Source organism: Sebastes fasciatus, chromosome 9 (assembly GCF_043250625.1).
Source record: "Sebastes fasciatus isolate fSebFas1 chromosome 9, fSebFas1.pri, whole genome shotgun sequence".
NCBI lineage: Eukaryota > Metazoa > Chordata > Actinopteri > Perciformes > Sebastidae > Sebastes > Sebastes fasciatus.
In genome coordinates, this window is record NC_133803.1 from 19,181,104 (window position 1) to 19,200,425 (window position 19,322).

The following is a 19,322-nucleotide window of genomic DNA, read 5'->3' on the forward strand; positions in this document are numbered from 1 at the left end:
GTGCAAATACTAAATACAAAATGCAAATAAATGTCATTAAATGTAGCAAAATAATATTAAAAATTAATGTAGCCATTAATTAATCGATACAATTGGACATAAATTGTTGTAAATTTTGTTTGAATTATTTTTATATTTGTTTTAAATCTGTTTTAATTTGCTTCTTTATTTAGTATTTGTATTATTTATTTACTCTTCTGTTTAATTTTCCCTTTTATTTATTTGTTATTTTTTAATTATTTTTTTTTAGATTTCTTTAAGAATTGATAAATTAATTTAAAGAAAGATATTAAGGTTTTTCAGGGACTTTCTGATGCATGTTTATCTTTTTGTTAGCTGGAATGGCATTTGTGTAAATCCACCTTTGGTTGGCTGTACCTAATCCCACAGTAATCACACCATTCATCGACTGGGGACAATTTAAAGTAGGTTTTTAATTCAGGAGGTAGAATTTTGTTGTCTTTCAAATGGCTTTCTATTTAGATACAGAGAAAAAAATATTTTATAAAGTAATCACTCAACTATTGCTGTGCAAAGTAAAAAAACATAAAACCCCTAGTATTTAGTGTAGAAACATAAGATGTATCTCCATTGTTTCACACGCCTGGTAATTAGTATGTTTGTCAATTTTCGACAAGATTTAGGGGAACCAAATTATGGTGTAGCTTTTCACGTCTATCAAAAAACTGTTCATCTGTCAAATGTTTCAAAAGTCGCTTAAAGGGTCATCTTATTGCTGTTTGTAATTGCTTTTCCCCATGTTGTCCATGTATCTGTTTTTATGTTTTTTTATTTTTTCACACTCACGATTACCCAGAAGTCTTTATAGATAATTAAATCAATATCCTCCTCACAAACAGGAACCTTACACTTCCACGCAACACACACACACATACACACACACACACACACACACCAGCATCACAGTTCCATAGTGCAAAAAAGTTAGTAGTGCAAAGTACAAAGTACAAACAAATATACCAGATATAAAAATACAAGGAGATGAAGAAAACTGTTAAGACTGAACATAGTGCAGGGAAATTGACAATAAAAGAAATGTGAAGTATATAAAAATATTTGCATTAGGACAAAGAATATACAACCACGGTGTAAAATACTAAATACAAACTGCAAATAAATGTCATTAAATGTAGCAAAATAATATTACAAATTAATGTAGCCATTAATTCATTGATAAAATGTGACAGCTTTGTTTGATATGTAATATTTTTTTTTTATTTTGTTTCAAACAAATAAACAAATGTTTGAATTAAAACTGTCTTTCAAATATGTGTTGATCTTAAACACTTTTATGCTCACATATACTGCATCCATATATATATACACACATATATGACATCTTAAGACACTTTTATGCTCACATATACTGCATCCATATATATATATATACACATATAAGACACTTTTATGCTCACATCAGACGCCCTCTGAGGCAGAGAGGAGTCACATGTGTTGTTGAGGAGTCAGCTGACAGTGAGACATCATAAAGGCATCAACCAGCAGCACCGCCTGCATTGCAGCACTCACCACAGCTCTACTTCAGCCTCCACAGAGAAACACACACACAGACCAGCCGGAAAACAACGCAGTCATGCTGCTCCTCACTCTACTGTTCGTGTCTGCAGGTAATATCAACACGCAAGGGAAACAAACGAACCGTGTTTTGCACGTCAAAACAACTCAGACAGCGGTGAAGTCACACTAACGGCTGTCTGGTTGTGTAACTAGGTAGCTAGTTACCTAGCTACGCACCTAGCTACGGACCTAGCTAAAGCTAAAGCTAGGTGCGTTACGACATGAAAACACGGAAGCAGCGTCTGCTTTGGTAAACATTAACAGATTGTTACAACATGGGCTGGTTTATACTAACGTTATTTTATTAATAGAACTTTGTCCTCGTTAAATTAGTTAGTTATTAGTGAATTTTGACTTATTGGTTTGAGGTTTTAAGGCGTCATTGTATCACCACGGTCTAGCTTCATCCTGCCCTAACTTCTCTGTTTTGACCAGGTAATGTACACTATCTGCTTTTTTTAACCCTTGGTTTGGTTTCATGAGGAAACTCAGATGGGATCCTTTAAACCAGAGACTTTCATTTCAGCTTTTGTCTTTATTGCTGACTTGGCCTTTGTGGCACAGAAGTATGGATCTGAAAATGAATGGCCTGTTTCTTCTTATCAGAGCACAAGCTGTGGTTTCTTGCAGTCTATTGGTTTCTTCAAGTCTTGGTAAATTGTGCTTTGTGTATTTAGTGCTTATCTTCAGTCTAACTTCTGGTTAACTAACTTCTGGCTACCCTAACTTGCATGTTTTGACCAGATAATGTACAGTATGTGCTTTTTTTTTACCCTTGGTTTCATGAGGAAATTCAGATGGGATCCTTTAAAACCAGCCACCAGACTTTCATTTCAGCTTTTTTGTTCCTCATTTTGTTTGTAAGATAGTGGTACCTGTATTTGCCACTAATAGTTTAACTATCTTATCCATTATGTTCGGACAAAACTGGGTCAGTGAGAAAAGTTAGGCTATTTATACAGTTACATATTGTTGACTTGGCCTTTGTGGCATTTGAAGTATGGATCTGGCCTGTTTCTTCTTATCAGAGCACAAGCTGTGCAGTCTATTGGCAATATTGGTTTCTTCAAGTCTTGGTAAATTGTGCTTTGTGTATTTAGTGCTTATTTTCAGCCTAACTTCTGGTTTAAAAATAGGATAATTTAATGTTGTGTTTGCACTTCCATATGTTTGCATGTGCAGGTAAATAAGCACAGGGCTCAATCATTGTTCAACAAGTTTTCTTCTGTGTACTTAAACTGATAAACAGACTTGTTGTTGAATAAGGCAATCTAAATCCTATTTGAAGCCCTTTGTGCTTCAGTGTGTCATGGGATGTTGATTCACTCACATTATGATGAGTTTTCAGTTTCAGAATCAGTCACAGAAAGTGAGTGGGTCTGTACATGTCACAGCCTTTTTCTTTTTGCTGACTTCTAGGAAAACTTGTATTCTTTGTCTAACGGATGACTTGTCTTTCTGCTCTGTGTGATTTCATAAAGCCAATAGAAATTACAAAACATATATTTTCTCGCTGTGTATTGCATAACTCTTTACTGCTGTGCAGAGATGTCCTCCACATAGGTACAGTGTGTCTGCTTGAGAACAGCTTGTTATTTACTGACTGCTCATGTGACTTGTGGAGGGTGGGAGTGTCCTGCCTGCACTGTAACTCTATTGGTATGAGTGATGAGCAGGAGGGGTGTCATAGTGGTGTAACTGGGTGATTTTGATGGGTTGTTGTTGCAGCATGACTGCCATTGCCAATTCTTGTCGTTATCACCAAAGGCCGTAGACTTGGGCAACTCTTGCATACTTGTCAGTTAATATTCTGAGTAAACTATTAAAGTTTGCTTTTATTTCCTGTTACAGACATGTCTATCGGCATTTTAGTAATACTTCCAAATGTAGTTTTTCTTACTTGAGCGACGTTGAGATGACCTTATCTTATCTATCTCCTTTTCTCAAGCAGGGTTTATGAGAGCAGTAGTGAAAACAGGAAACAGTGCTGCAAACTATTAGGTTCTTTCCCACATCACTTTTTTTCCACTTGAGTAAAATGGAGAACTGTGAACATTAACCTCTTCTCTGGCATTGACCCAAAAGATAATAGTATAATTATATGAATAACCACTAGTACCCACTTTTGCAACTGTGATGCATATGTAAATAATGAGTTCCCCCTAGGGTAGGTCTGTTTCCTCTTGTGCTGTTGATTTCTGACTGGGTGGTTGGTGGTGGGAAATCATGCCAGATTTAGAGGCTTTATTGAAACATCAAAATTAACTTTTCTGAAACTGGAAAGACATAGCTGCTGTTCCGAAGAAAAACTATGCCGAGTCAGTTTCAATACATTTAAGATCTTCAGTGCCATAATTAATTAGTTCATTATTATCAGACTTCGTAGCTTTGAGTCTGATAAAGTACTCTGAACTATAAGTTCACTTTAAATAAATAATACACTGCTTTTTGTCATTTGCAAAACATCTCAGCTGACACGGTTTAGGTTGACCTTTTTTTATCTTCCTTTTCTACAGTATTGTGTTTCATTTTAAACATGCCGTGCAGTGTCATAATGGAGAGTGAATGCTTAACAAATTCCTCCTTTTTAATGTTTTGAGGAAGTATGTCAGTCTTGAATTTCCCCATCTGATCATCACCAGGAAGATTGATCAAAAAGTGAAGTTACACCATAGCACCTACTTAGTTGGAATTGCCTTGCCTGCAATGCATTTTGGTAGATAACAGGTATAACCTGAAACAAATAGGTGCAGTGCCTCATAAAGGAAGAAACTGAATATTTAATCTGGAGAATTAAAAACATTTCGGCTTGTGCCTTATTTTCCTCTTTTAGCAGTAATAATAAATCCAGGAATATGTTTTTGTCTTGTGTAGGTTTATGACATTTGACTCTTTTCCACTTTGCAGCTGTAGCGACCCCTCTGCTGGGCACTGAGCAGTGTGCTCGTGGCCCCCCCTACTGGTGTCACAATGTAAAGACGGCGTCTCTGTGCGGAGCGGTGACTCACTGCCAGCAGAACGTCTGGAACCAGCCCCAGATGGTGAGCCTTTCCTTTTCTATGAAAGTGTCATTCATGTTCTTTCACTTATTCTAAAAATTGTATTGAAATGTATCACTGACAGAAGGCACATGCCTCTCTTTCTTAAACTTTCACTTATTTAAAAAGAAAATTGTGTTCTAGATATTCTGTACACTGTGCGACATTTTAATTCATGCACAATTGTCTGGTTTCAGAAATCAGTGCCATGTGACTTGTGTAAAGAGGTGTTGATCGTGGTGGAGCAGATACTGAAGGACAATGCCACTGAGGTAAGATAAACACCAAATCCCCAGTGTGTTGAGAAAACCTTTGATAAGCAAATGAGATTTGGAAGACTGATGTCTGGGTATTTCTATTATTGCAGGCTGAGGTTCTAGGGTACCTGGAGAAGGCCTGCCAGCTCATCCCTGATGCAGGGTTGACCGCAGAGTGCAAGGAGATGGTGGATAGCTACTACCCCATCCTCATGGGAATCATTAAAGGAGAACTGGTGAGCCCCATCAACCTGTTTTTTCCAAGTCTTAGTCTGTTTTCAGTTTGAGTATAGATAGAAAGATCCAGGGTTGTTACAATTAACCAAATAAGTTAGTATTTTAATGGTGCCAATATACGGTTTGCAAAAGCTTATTGGAAATCAGTTTATCATTCGGCTTCATCTAAGACTCTTAGTAAATAGTCCATCTGCCCCTCGGTGTCAGAGCGAAAAAGAGAAGTGGCTGTAGGCAAAGTGCAGCGAGCTGAATAAGGGCTATTGATGGGGAAGTGAGTCCAAGCCTTAACGGGAACAGAGTAGTCATTGTGTAATACTAAACCTCGTGACTGGGAGCATTTGGCGTTGCTTTCTTTGTTTCAACTCTCACCTGCTACAACAACTTTGTTAATAAAAGAGACAGTTCTTTACATATCCCATTTAAAAACATGAGAAACCTAAAAAAGTGTGACCTTTCTAGATATCTTGTTCAAGTTGGATTTCTTTTAAACTCATTTATCTGTGTGTCATCCAGACTTTAAAGCTAGGGATTATTTACTTATGCTTACAGCTAACATGTAGTCAAGACCTTTTTAAATAAAGCCCTTAACTATTAAGTGGCTTAATTAAAGTAACTTAAAGTTCTATGTTTTTTAGGAGGATCCTGGTGTGGTGTGTGGAGCCCTCGGGCTGTGTGTGACTCAGCAGGCAGCCCTGGCTAAGGCTCATTCCCAGGAGCAGCTCATGTCCAATGAAATCCCTATGGTGGACCTCGCCCAGAAAGTGTCTCCCTTCCTCCTCAATGTGCCCCAGCTCCTCTATCCTCAGGAGGCCCCCAAACAAGAGAGTCCAAAGAAGGTAAACTGTTTAACTCCCTTCAGTGTTCTCCCCCTTTTGTTGATGAATATTGTCTTAATTTTGCCCTGAATTACCTTCCCTGTAGGAAGATGCTGATGTGTGCCAGGACTGCATCAAGTTTTTGACTGATGCTCAAGAAGAAGCCAAGACCAACACCTCATTTGTCGACTCTCTCATTGAGAATCTTGAGAACCAGTGTGACCTGCTGGGGCCAGGCTTGTCTGCAATGGTGAGAGCCCCACCTGAGTGTTGGAGGTTTAATTAAATGCATATTTTTCTTTGTCAAACCCCCCAAAAAATCCCAGAAAATGCAATTTATTGGTTCACACTATGTTCTTCTACTACAAACATTCTTTATTATTCCTCTGCCGCATTTTTTTTACAGCTTAACTCCTTTCATATTTTTAAACGTAGAAACGTCATTCAAACATCAAAACATTCAGCTCAATTAGGACATGTCGGCTATTTTATCATTCATACCTTTCATACTTTCAGAAATAGATATTGTTGTCTAGGAAATTTCTCATTCAAATGCATGGACGGAGGGTTCAAATTTGACACATTTTCACAGTTCATGCATTTTAAACTCTACTCGATACTGCGTTTTATGTAGAAACTTCAAAATATTCCACATCTTTCATACATTCTGGATATTATTCAAACTTTCAACTATGCTGTAAAATTGACGATTGTAGGGGGTAGTACAATTGTATTTTACGGTGTAGTTTTGCGACTTGCCTTTTTTTTTTTTTAAATACTCGGAGTGGAGTAATGGTATATATGGGATATAAAAACCCCATAGTGTAATTGTATCCATTCATACTAATTATATTCCCACTTTTCCAATTTGCTTTTCAGCATCCAGCATTCACAGGTTAACAGTGTTTTTCTCCATTGCAGTGCAAGCAGTATATCAGCCAGTATGGTACCCTCGTTGTTCAGCAGCTCATGTCCATGGTGAGTGTTGTAACCTTTCCTCTTAGGAAAACCTTTTTTCTGTTTGCATATTTAAGCCACATAATAACATGAATGCTCATTATGTTCTAATATCCAATGACAAGCTCAATCATCAAATCTGAGTGATAATTTGTATGTTTTAGTAGTGCTAAGCTCATATTCAGTCTTGCAGCACCACCTGGCCTGCTGACTTCAATTTATTCACATCTTTGAAGCGCTTTGTCTTTTTTATTTAATCTTTTTTTTTAAAATTCTGTTGTCTTTTACGCCCTGTGTTCCTTCTTTACTTTTCTCGCCTCTATTCATGTTATCCTGTTCTGTTTTCTCCTGCTCTGGTTTTTTTTATGTGCTGCTCCCCAGGAACAGGTAGGTCTTTCTGTGTTCATCCCGTAGCCTCTTAACCCTTAGCTCCTGCTTCTTGTGCTGTTCACTCCTAACGTTACTCACCCGACCCTGTAGAGATGCATGTATATGATGATCTTATTAAAAGTGAGACTACTTTACTTAACCTGAATACTGTGCTTGTGTGGCTAATGACTTGACACTTCAGTTAAGTTGGAACACTACAGTGAAGGGTCACATTAAGAGTCTCTCCTGTTTGTTCACGTCAATGGAGCATACAGTGCTTCTGTCATATTTTAAAGTATGCTTGGATATTGTGACTTAGTTTGCACAAATGGATGGGCCGGTCTTTACTTACATTGAAGTAGCTGTCCCTGTCAAAAAGCACCATCTTTTATTGTGCTGTGTATGGCGGTTCAACACGGGCTGATTATGTTGGTTGCCTGAGAGCTGCAGAAGTAAACATTTTTTGCCAGTATGGGTGTGTGTTGCTGTGTATTTGGTACTGGTAAAAGTAAGCTGCGTTAGATGTGTTTTTTTTTTTTTTGTAATAGAAACTTCTGCATATTGCATGGGTGGTCATGTTGTGGAATGGTATGCAGATAACAGAGACACAGTTTATGCTAACCGCATGCAATATGGCAAGTTATGAAGACCTTTGGCTGTGTATCTTAATGTAACTGTTTGTGTCCGAAGGCTCCCAAGGATATCTGTGCCGCCGCTGGCTTCTGTTCTGCTATGAAGAAGTCCGTTCCCATGCTGAAGCTGCAGGCTGCCAAGATTTTAACTGCTGTCAAGGTTATACCTGCTCTCAAGCTTGTCCCTGCCACCAAGGTTGTGTCTGCCACTGACAAGTCTGCTAAGGTAAGTCCTAGGGGGTGCCCGACTGCTGACTCAGTATCAGTATTTGATATTGATAAAAGAAAAAAAGACAGTGCCTCTTTGTGTTACAGCCCATGGTGCGTGTCCGTGATTCCCCAACGTGTGCCATCTGTGAGTTTGTGATGAAACAGTTGGAGGATATGCTGAAGGATCACAAAACAGAGGTGGGATGTGTGCTACTAGATGTATCAAATATGGCCATAAAATAATATCTGCACCGACAGCAGTTTTGTAGTTCGATTCAGCTCTGGCGTCAAGCTGATCCATCTGTGTCTGTCTCAGGAGGAGGTGATTCAAGCTGTGGAGAAGGTGTGCACATTTCTGCCCGCTTCTCTGAGTACCCAGTGTAAGGACCTGATTGAGACATACGGCCAGGCCATCATTGAGCTGCTGGTGCAGCAGGCTGACCCCAAGACGATCTGCACAGTGTTGGCACTCTGCAATGAAGGCAGCCGTACATTTGTCCGTAAGTTCTCACCCTTCGAAAGCACACTGAATGTAAATGTTAGCTTTGCTGACGACAGAGAGATGTTATGCAAAAGTCATAAGAGATGTTATGAATTTCCAGTTAAATTTTATACTGACACTGGAAGTACTAGAGCAAGAGTACACAGGAAATGATTGTGAATGTTTGCAGTCAAATTATGTAGATGTAGAGATGTTTGGTGAATTGGTTGAATTGTTTTTTTTTTCCCTCTAGAAAGAATATAAACTATTGTCCCATTTGAGGCGCTCTCATGCTAGAATCTAAATCTAAAAATTGGAAGTTGCTCCGTTGAGTGTCGTATTATTGTATTGTGAAATCCAAAGGTGTATTTCCACAAGGGCTATTAATCAATTAAAATATTTAATTGCATGATTGGCAATCGCTATTTATCGCACATTTATCTGTTCAAAATGTACCTTTTTTAAAGGCAGATTTGTCAAGTATTTAATACCCATCAACATGGGAATGAGCAAATATGCTTGTTTTATGCAACTGTATGTAGATATTTATTATTGGAAATCAATTAACACAAAACAATGACAAATATTGTCCAGAAACCCTCACAGGTACTGCATTTAGCATAAAAAATATGCTTGAATCATAACATGGCAACCTCAAGCCCAACAGGCAACAACAGCTATCAGTGTGTCAGTCTGCTGACTTGACTACTACTTGCCCAAAACTTTGTGATTATCATAAAGTGGGCATGTCTGTAAAGGGGAGACTCGTGGGTACCCATAGAACCAATTTTCCTTCACATATCTTGAGGTCGAAGGTCAAGTGACCCCTTTTGAAAATGGCCATGCCAGTTTTTCCGTTAACTTTGACAGCCCTAATTTCCACACATGGGTGATAACACTGATTTCTGTTCTAATTCTTTCCAGCTGCACTCGACCAGACTCGCTATAAGGCTGGTGGCTACTGCCAGGTTTGCAAGATGGCCGTTAGTTACATCGATGGAATTCTGGAGAAGAATGCAACTGAGGCCCAGATTGAGGAGGCTGTGAGGAAAGTATGCAGCTTCCTGCCCGACTCTTTCCAGACTCAGGTGAGTAGTAGTTTGATCGCCTTACCTTGTGTAACACTTACCTCTCCTCCTTGTATTAACCACCGTCTGTTTCAACAGTGTGACCAGATGGTTGAACAGTATGAACCAATGCTTATCCAGCTGCTTCTCCAGATGCTCGACCCAGACTTCGTGTGCATGGTAAAGAGTAAACTAGATTAATTCATAACGAAATAACAAGACAAGTAATGTGAACACTTATCTTAATTGTCAAGAAGTTTCTTGGTTATGCCAGGACACGAGTGCTCACTTATTTTTGTCATAAAACGTTGGTAATGAACAACAAATGGGAGATTTGGCTTGCATGCGACCCGGTCTGGTATCTGAGCTGTGTTTGTGTGTGTAACAGAAATTGGGAGCCTGTCCTGAAGCTGTGCGCAGGCTGCTGGGAACAGAGCAGTGCAGCTGGGGACCTGACTTCTGGTGCAAGAACATGGAGACAGCAACTCGATGCAATGTGAGTATTTCAGTCACATTTTGACACCTAAACGTGTCTCTTGAGCCGGTTATTAGGATATAAACTACCTTTTTTAAAGCTATGACTCTGCAGTAAATAACGCTGTCCTATAGATTATTCCTTTTTAACTGTATTGCCTACCACTATTGATTCTTTAAAACTGGCTATGTAAAGTAGAAGTTTGCTTTGAGGCTCGTCTAACCATTTGTTTCTATCTTTTAGGCTGTGGATCACTGCAAACGCCACGTGTGGGTATAGAGCAAGAGGAAGCACAAACTGACCTGTAGGGAATTAAAAGAAACAATACTGTAGTGCTGCTTGCCCCTTTTTCATTTTTGTCCTGTTTTCTTTTTTAATGACTGGTTTTGTTTAAATTAACTTTGATATTTTGAATAATGTCATGGTGGAAAGGGACTGGACATTTGTTTTGTTATTTCTGGGGGGGTGGGGCAGGGGAGGAGTGAGGTGTATAGTGGTCTGCAGCTCAGCCTGTTGCTGCTTCACGGAGCAGAAGTCGGGTTTTGTGCAGATTTGCATCATGTGGGTTGTACTTACCGATGTTGCTTTCTGGGTGTGGTTTATGTGAGAACACAAATTGTATAATGTTGACACTGCATCAGGTGGCTATTCTGATGGGTCCCCCCCCATCTGTATTTGATTCCTTCTCCCTGTAGGAACTGATTGCAAATGGGAGAGACCGACCACTCGGTGTGTTAAGAATGACTGGCATTACTTTTAGCAGTATGTCTGATCCTTAAACAAATTTATATTTTGTAAAGAGTAAATGTGTGTTCTTGTTTTAAGGAGCTGATATGGAGGTAATTGGTCTTAGAGTGTACCTCCCACTCACCTCCCATTGTTTGGACTCTTCCTACTGTTTGTAAATCACTGTTTCTAACGTACAGAGAGATCTCAAATTCGATTGTCAGCCTCAAAACTGATCTGTAAATTTTTAACAATTAAAGTGATCCCAATCCACTTTGTTTCATTTTTTCCTTTATTTTAATTGTTTCCCTTTATTTTAAACTGACTTCAGATCGGTATTTTTATTCTGGTCATCATAAAAACCTACTGGCTCTTTTTTTTTTTTAACAGGGTGCTCATTTCTGCATACCAGGAAACAGAATTCTTTGCAACCTTGCAAGCCGGTCATGTCTGGGTCATTTAAAGAACTTTTGTCAATAGTACGCTTAACTCTTGATATACAATGCTAATATGCCAAAACTGTGTTCTTAGCCTATAACCTGCAGATTGCATATATTAATACTGCTGACCATTTTCTAAATGACAGCCTATAATAAATCTCTCCATTTCACTACAGTAAGAAATCCAATTTGAGGATTAAAACGTTGCCATGTAAGGGATAATGTACAGCGAGCCAGTCATTGTTGTCAAATAAACCCCAAAGCAGATGGGTCTTACATCGCCCTGAAGGGGTTTATTTCACTACAATGACCCGCTAGCTGTACATTATCCCGCTTACTATACAGCTACTTACTTAAGAAATCAATAATTTTACACAAACGGTCCGCCATAGTCCGAGATCAGAACGGCGCCCATAGCAACGGTCTGCCATAAACAAATAACAGACCGTAGAATGCAGTGATTGACCAAAGCCATGTAATAAAGATAAGTAATGGCTTAGTAATGTAGCACATTAGTAGTTTCTGAGAAGTATAACAAAGGAAAAATACTTTTAGCCCAAGTTGCACAGACGATATACTTTAAGCCCCTTTGAAAAAGTGAAATAATATGCAGACAAAGGCTTGTAGGTTTAAGATTAAATAAACTTTTAAAAAGGTAAGTGTCTACTTTCTATCACTTCTAATTTACTGCAGCCTAAGTGCACATTTAAAAATGTCGACAAATCAAACGTGTTACTGGAAATATTCAGTTTATAAAATCTGATCAAGTTCAGTTACAAAGTTTACAGACTGCAGACATGAATCAACCACCTGTCCATCAACAATCAGCATGTTTCATGTACCAGCTGTATCCCTCATTAAAATGTGGTGCGTCTTTGCCACCTGCATATTTTATAACAGTTGAACTAAAATAATATCTAGCATCCTCTGCATAACAACTTATGTACCAGACATTTTCACCCCTTGAACCAAATAAATGTGCACATAATGTATGTTTTGCAATATTTAAAAAAAAAAAAAATGTTTAATGAGATGTCCCTTATGGACTGCAATGATTGCTTATCTTGCTTGGAGAGCCACTTCCTGATCTTTAAATGTAGAGACCAAGTCCTTGGCAGAAACTCTCACATCATGAGCCATCAGTGTAAACACAACACATATTAATGTGACGTATGAAGTAGTTGAGGCTTTTGGATTAAGAGTGGAAATGAGAAGCTTATCAGCACTTTTCCCTCACGGCAGACAACTGGCTTTACTGGTGCACTTAGAATCCCAGTGGTTTGAGGTTCTGGTATTCATCGGACTGTACAGTCCAGCTAATGTCTGCTGTATAGCTCAACAATGCCGCTGTAAATTACTAGGTTATTGCACAACAGCCTGGTCAGATGGAGTGCACAAGAAGCACAGAGAACGCAGATCCCACAGCCAATCCCAGAGTGAGGAAGAAGGACATGACCACTCCCGTGGCCTCTGCCAGCTCTCGAGGTACGACCTTAGGGCCATAGATCATTGGCAGAGTGCCTAGGTAGCCATTGGTGAGGCCTAGCAGGCAGTTAAAGACCACAGGGTACACGTCATGGTTGAAAAGCACAGTTTTGAGGTGGAACCTTGGCTGGTAGTTACAGAACATGAGAAGTGGCACCATGACAGAGCGACACAGCACCAGTACCGGCAGGACTCGGCTGGTGGGACCGGGGACCTGCAGCCAGGCTGTGGCCTGCCTGCCGCAGAAGTCTGCAACGTTGTACAAGAGGAAACTGGTGAGGGGCACGAAGTACGTGGTTGTCCAGGGGCTGCCGCTGTCTTTGTCGACGGACTGGATTCCCGAGGACACCGCAGGGAACATCATGATAGAGATAGTGAAGACGAAGAAGACGCTCAGGCCGAGCACCCATATCTTCCTAAGGATAGCCTGTAGCGGTGGAACGGATCCTCTGCTCCCTGTGCCTGCTGCTGCTTCCCCCTCGCTCATCCCTCCTGAGCTGGTGCACGCTGCTGCCTCCATGTAGTACCTAGAGAGAAGCAGAGGGCAGCATGTAACTAGTATATCTAAAATCTCTAAAAATTCATCACTCCTAAAATCTCTGATAAGATGTGCTGGACCTGTACCCTAAACACTAGTTTTATCATTAGATTGTCATAATGCTGTCTTCAAGGCCAGGTTAAAGCATAACTTCTGACCAGACCGACCAGATCAAGCGAAAGGTAAGGAACAACGTTGTATTTCTCTGTACGAGTCCTTTCAATAATGTTGTCATGTCTTAAAAAGCAGCATCAAATAAACACTAAAATAATGACTTGTTTATTATAGGCATTGTTATTGACCTGACACAGTAGCTGCAAATTTAAAATGCATCAAAATAACTGGAATAAGTAAAATTATTTATTACAATTATCATGAAGTAATTTAATCCCACTCTGTGTAGTTTGTTTTTGGCACCATCTGGTGGTGGTATGACGAACGACACTGTGGCAGATAATAATGCACACTGCTAAACTATCTGTAATCTATAGTATATCCAGAGATTCAGATGAAAGTCAATTTGACAGGACAAGGGAAGGTGTTATCATCGCCTACATTTGCAAATGAAAATACAGGCTTGATCGGTAGTGTATGTATCTGTGTGGGAACCAGAATAGCTTTGGCTGCTACTAACCTTGAATATGCCAGCTTGGGCAGCAGCAGATATGTGATGATGCAGAGCAGGATGAAGACGTCGGCTGTCAGGAAATAGACCAGAGCGCTGTCTGTCACGTCCTCCGCCACTGACAGGTCCACTATTGATGCTATTGCACTCAACGTGCCTCCCATGGCCTGACCTGAGACGAGAAAGGACGTTATTAAAAGGATGTTAGTAATCAAACCCATTAAAAAATTGAAAAATACAGTACATCTATGTCACTTTACTGGTCTTACATAATACAAATATAGAAGGCAATGCTATGAACTTCTATGTAAGGCATTAGAGATCTAAAGTATTCTTTAGCGACATCAGTGTTTGTTCATTAATATGCAAATATATGCAACAAGGTGCTCCAAAACAAGGTTTCTATTGTGTGTTCTATCTTGTGTTCACCAGATTGCCCACACACGGACAGACAGACAGATGCCACCACCGCACATGGTGTGTGGGACATAATGATGGCAAGACAAATGATCTAATCAGTAAACCCTTAATGTAGCTGCTAAATATATTAATTAAAATAATAAAAAAATAAATACTTTATGGTTTCAAGACATTTGCACAATGGTACTGTATAAATGCTGAAAGGACAATATGACCTGAATATAGGGCTGGGCAATACGACGATATACATCGTCAAAATGATATAAAAATGTCTACCTGAATGAGGACTGTACCTGATATAAGAGCCTGAGAAATCCTCATGGGGAAATGCCCACTGATGCCAAACACGCTGCCAGTGAAGAGGTTCGAGGCTCCGCTGATGACAGCCACACTGGCCAGCGTGCCAAAAAAGAACGCCGTCGTGTAGTCTGTCGTGTCCACCTTCACCAGCACCGTGGTCCCCACAAACACAAAGAGGATCACGAAAAGAGACGACAGGATCCGCACGTTTGAAGACACCCTACCAACGCCGCACACACACACAGAGATGTACCGGGATTAGGCGGGAGTTTATCAAAGATCAGTTGATGAACATAAACACAAAAAAGCATGTTTGGTGCTGTTGGACAAATGTGAGACAGTGAGCTATTAATTATCCACAGAAATAATATAAAATGTATTCTGCTGTAGAGATGCTGTTCAAAATAACAATCTATAAGGCCCTAGTTAGGACAAATTGGCAACATCCAAACACCCAGAGACCAAGAAAAACATCTGAGAGGAATGTGCTGTGTGTGTATGTTTATGTGTGTGGGGGGAATTAACCTGTTAACTAGGACATAGTTGAGTATCAGACACAGCACAGAAGGCACCGAGGAGGCAATGGACAGATAGCTTTCGAAGTAGACCTGTAAATAGTTACAGAAAAGACAAAGGATTTGAATTTGCTCACATGGTGTCTCATAAAATAAGAGGAAGTGAAAGCAGAGGAGAGAAATATAAAAATCAAACCTTCCTCATCATTGCTTTTGTTTTGAAGTCAAATGAAATCAAGCATTAATTTCAGAATAGCAGAAATCTATACAACTCATCCATTCTTGAAACAAATAAATAAATTGGAAGCAGATCTACCCGACCACCCCGACTCTACCCATTTCTACCTTCAACTTTAGTTGCCCTCAACGAGCCTTTAAGCATTTCTAATTGTATAATTGTGTTGCAATGGATTTCTGTCACATGTGAAAAGAAAACTCAGTCCTCATGTCTGTCACAGGACTGTGACTGTTCTAAGAAAAGCATGCGGAATTGCACAAATGTGCATCTTCCTGTATGCATACATGCACAATGAACATAGTAGTTGTATTCAGAATCCCTCTCACTCACGCTGAGGTTTGAACTTTGCTCCTCATTGCTGCTGTTGTTGTTACTACTCAGTTTGTAGTACCAGTAGAGTTTGGCTGTTATGAAGAAGTTCCAGGGCAGCAGGGAGCCGATGCCCATCAGAAAGAAGATGATATACACCAAACAGTAAGAGTCCTGTGGACTGTAGCGCATGGCCAGAGGCATGGAGGAATGTTTGGGCAGGAGTGACTCAGTGGGACCCTGGTCCTCGCTCTCCTCGTCCTCAGATTCATGGTGGTTGCCAAGAGCAGTCGGAACATAGGCGGAATTGAGACTGGAATGAATAGGCTCAGTGCCGTCCATTTTCACAGACACAATTTAGGATACTCACAAATTGAAGACGAGAGAGAAAAGGGAAGGTTGTGGTAGTGAAAGAACACTAAGACAGGAAGTGTTAAAGCTGTGAAGGAGAAGAAGAAAAAAAAACGAGTTAACACAAATCACTGCGAAATAATAATGTTATTACAATAAGTAGGTTTGGATGATGCTTACATTTACTTGGGCTTGTCCATAAAGTAAAAGACACACTGCTTGTTGTGAAGCCATAGTCTGGAGAGATCTCTGTCCTGTAGCTGGTAGAGATCAGTCCAGTTGTCCAGATCCTGCGATGCTGTAATGCAAGGAGTCTCTTTTAACCCTGAGGATTATCATTCAATTCTGGACATATTGATAGGTTATCTTCCAAAATGTGTCCCTTTATAGATACACATGTACACACATTATCATGATTCAGACGGTGTGGAATGTGACATGAACACATTGTCCTAGTCTCACTGTGCCACCGCTGCAACAACAATATTATTGAGGGCGCTGGAATCATTACAGCAGCATTGTGTGGATGTGAACCCACGGCTCTCCCACAGCAGGAATCTGTCCTGGACTTATACATAACTGGAGTCAGGGCCGGGCAACTCCCACATACAGGGGGATTCTTCAAATGCTCCATCACATTAAAGGTCCCATATTATGCTCATTTTCAGGTTTATACTTGTATTTTGTGTTTCTACTAGAACATGTTTACATGCTGTAATGTTAAAAAAAACCTTTATTTTCCTCATACTGTCAGTCTGAATATGCCCGTATTTACCCTCTGTCTGAAACGCTCCGTTTTAGCTGAACAGAATTGCGTTGCTAGGCAACAGCTTGGGTCCATGTGTACTTCCTGTCAGCTGATGTCATTCACATACACTGCAACCAGTAATAAACTGGGACACATTTAAAATGTTTACGTTTAAAATTGTGTCAAGGGTCTGAATATTGAATATTCTTGACATCACGAATGGGCAGAAATCCCGACATGCTTGTCTCAAATAGAGTTTCTGAATACCGGCTGTGTGTATTTCCCTGTGGATTGAGTGTTTCGATACTTTCACAGTATTTATATAGGACTTAAGCCTGCTTTATAATAAAAAAAAACATGAAAATCTCACCTTTTTTTTTTATATAATATAGGACCTTTAAGTATTCAGCATTTACCACACCATATTTCTTAAGGCATTGTGATTTTACTGGACTTTCAGCTAGTTTCATCTCAAACCTGCCACATGTTCTGCAAACTATAACCTCGCATGTACAAAAATAAGTAGTGAATGATTCATGCAAGTCATGGTAGAATCGATTAGAATCAGAGAGATGTGGTCTCTGATGCTATTTTTTGTGCCACTGACAGACACAGACTATATCACCAGCACCATTTGCTTGCACAACATAAGGTTATTACTTTAAACTATTTAAGGAGATTTAAGGAAGGCTGACATGACAGAACAAAGCTGACCTTGCATCCTAAAAGCTGCCACTAATGAGGAACCGGTTTTCACATGATGCTTACACAGGGGGAAGGGGGAAAGCAAATACATTTAAAGCAGTTAAATTCAAAGCTTAAACTTCAGGCTACTGCAGACAGCTGTTTATATTCAATATATATAACTATTATATATGAACATAACTATTAATTGCGACATTATTCTGCTCATTCTGCCAAGGTGTTCGTTGTTAATGTCTTCAGATGAATCATCATGTCAGGTTGTGTTTGTTTAGTGTGGACACCGCTGTAAACACTCACACTAGCGAGACTAGATCTTATTTTAGAGTTAGTTATCCAACTCGACTCGACTACTTAGATAACATATAAACATATAAACATACCTCACTGTCGGAGACTCACTGGCTGCTGCTTCTGTCTCTTTTACAAGTGTTACACTGACACACAAATCATGACAATAATCCATTTCACAGCACAGCTTCGTTTCTGGTCAGCTGACCAGCAACAGACTCCCAGCAGCAACAACAACAATGAGACTTCCGGCACGAATCCTTCAGAGTAAAAGCGTTATCTACACAAATCTAACCCAGACATACTCAAAAACGTATATTTTACCAGATAACAACAATAAATACTCATTGTAGCCCGAAGTATTTTTTAAATCAATATTAAAATCGTAAAACTAAAAAGTAAGCCAACCCACATACCGGAAGTCTTATTCTTTTCCGGTTCTAAAATAAAAGCACATTTACTTTTTTGACATAATATTCTATGACTATTTTATTTTTTTCAACATACTATACTGTGACTTTTTTCCGAAATACTATACTTTGACTTTTCAAAATATTTTTGACATACTGTACTATGATTTTTTTTTTAATTTTCAACATACTATACTATAACTTTTTTTCGACAAGCTATACAATGACCTTTTTTATTTTTTCTACATATTATCCTATTGTTTTTTTCGTCATACTATACTAGGACCTTTTTTGATTTTTTCGACATACTATACTGTGACTTTTTTCGACATACTATACTATAACTTTTTTTATTTTTTCTACACATTATCTTATTGCTTTTTTCGACATACTATACAATTACTTTTTTTTTTTGTTCGACATACTATAATATCACTTTTTATGACTTTTTTCACTTATACTATAATATTACTTTTTTGACATACTGTACTATGACTTTTTGACATATTATACAATGACTTTTTTGACATACTATACTATGACTTTTTTTCCACATACTAGACTAGGGCTTTTTAATTTTTTTCAACATACTATACTGTGACTTTTTTCCAAAATACTATACTTTGACTTTTTAAAATATTTTTGACATACTGTAATATGACTTTTTTTCAATATACTGTACTATAACTTTTTTAAATTGTTTTGACATACAATACTATGAGTTTTTTTCGACATATTATACTATGACTTTTTAATATTTTTGACATGTTATCCTATTTTTTTTTTACATACTATACTATGACTTTTCTTGACATACTATACAATGACTTATTTTTTCGACATACATATACATTTTTTATAGTATAATATGTCGAAAAAAGTCATAGTATAGAATGTCAAATTAATTTTAAAAAGTCATAGTATGTCGAAAAAATAAAAGTCATAGCATACTATGTAAAAAAAAGTCATGGTTTAGTATGTAAAAAAAGAAAAGAAAAAAGTCACAGTATAGTTTGTCGAAAAAAGTCATAGTATAGTATGTTGAAAAAAGTTTTAAAAAGTCATATTACAGTATGTCAAAAATATTTAA

General features: G+C 38.7%; 2 protein-coding genes across 4 annotated transcripts; one reads left to right on the plus strand and one right to left on the minus strand.

Moving 5' to 3' along the window:
• Positions 1-1,478: 1,478 nt before the first annotated feature.
• On the plus strand, positions 1,479-11,133 carry psap (prosaposin). Of its 2 annotated transcripts, none has more exons than XM_074646489.1 (14): positions 1,479-1,646; positions 4,504-4,637; positions 4,832-4,906; positions 5,002-5,127; positions 5,764-5,964; positions 6,050-6,193; positions 6,865-6,927; positions 7,960-8,127; positions 8,217-8,309; positions 8,428-8,611; positions 9,517-9,680; positions 9,759-9,839; positions 10,048-10,155; positions 10,378-11,133. In XM_074646489.1, exons 1-14 carry the CDS (start codon positions 1,613-1,615, stop codon positions 10,411-10,413), a joined length of 1,611 nt encoding a protein of 536 aa, XP_074502590.1. In that variant the 5' UTR covers positions 1,479-1,612; the 3' UTR covers positions 10,414-11,133. The 2 variants fall into 2 exon arrangements, with proteins under 2 accessions (XP_074502590.1, XP_074502591.1); XM_074646490.1 differs by having other exon boundaries at positions 6,865-6,921.
• An 899-nt stretch (positions 11,134-12,032) lies between these two features.
• slc29a3 (solute carrier family 29 member 3) lies at positions 12,033-18,063 on the minus strand. 2 transcript variants are annotated; one of them, XM_074646492.1, is made up of 8 exons: positions 17,915-18,063; positions 16,262-16,379; positions 16,101-16,169; positions 15,752-15,991; positions 15,194-15,276; positions 14,662-14,888; positions 13,958-14,120; positions 12,033-13,312 (listed from the first exon to the last, which is right to left on the minus strand). In XM_074646492.1, exons 4-8 carry the CDS (start codon positions 15,932-15,934, stop codon positions 12,682-12,684), a joined length of 1,287 nt encoding a protein of 428 aa, XP_074502593.1. In that variant the 5' UTR covers positions 15,935-15,991; positions 16,101-16,169; positions 16,262-16,379; positions 17,915-18,063; the 3' UTR covers positions 12,033-12,681. The 2 variants fall into 2 exon arrangements, with proteins under 2 accessions (XP_074502593.1, XP_074502592.1); XM_074646491.1 differs by having other exon boundaries at positions 15,752-16,169.
• Positions 18,064-19,322: the final 1,259 nt, after the last annotated feature.

Coding starts and splice junctions, on each gene's coding strand:
- psap (XM_074646489.1), top strand. CDS start 1,613: ATGCTGCTCCTCACTCTACTGTTCGTGTCTGCAG. Junction 8,128..8,216: donor CCACTGACAAGTCTGCTAAG/GTAAGTCCTAGG, acceptor TTTGTGTTACAG/CCCATGGTGCGTGTCCGTGA. Junction 8,612..9,516: donor AGGCAGCCGTACATTTGTCC/GTAAGTTCTCAC, acceptor AATTCTTTCCAG/CTGCACTCGACCAGACTCGC.
- slc29a3 (XM_074646491.1), bottom strand. CDS start 16,072: ATGGACGGCACTGAGCCTATTCATTCCAGTCTCAATTCCGCCTATGTT. Junction 15,277..15,751: donor AGCAAAGTTCAAACCTCAGC/GTGAGTGAGAGG, acceptor AACTATTTACAG/GTCTACTTCGAAAGCTATCT. Junction 14,121..14,661: donor TTCTCAGGCTCTTATATCAG/GTACAGTCCTCA, acceptor TTCTCGTCTCAG/GTCAGGCCATGGGAGGCACG.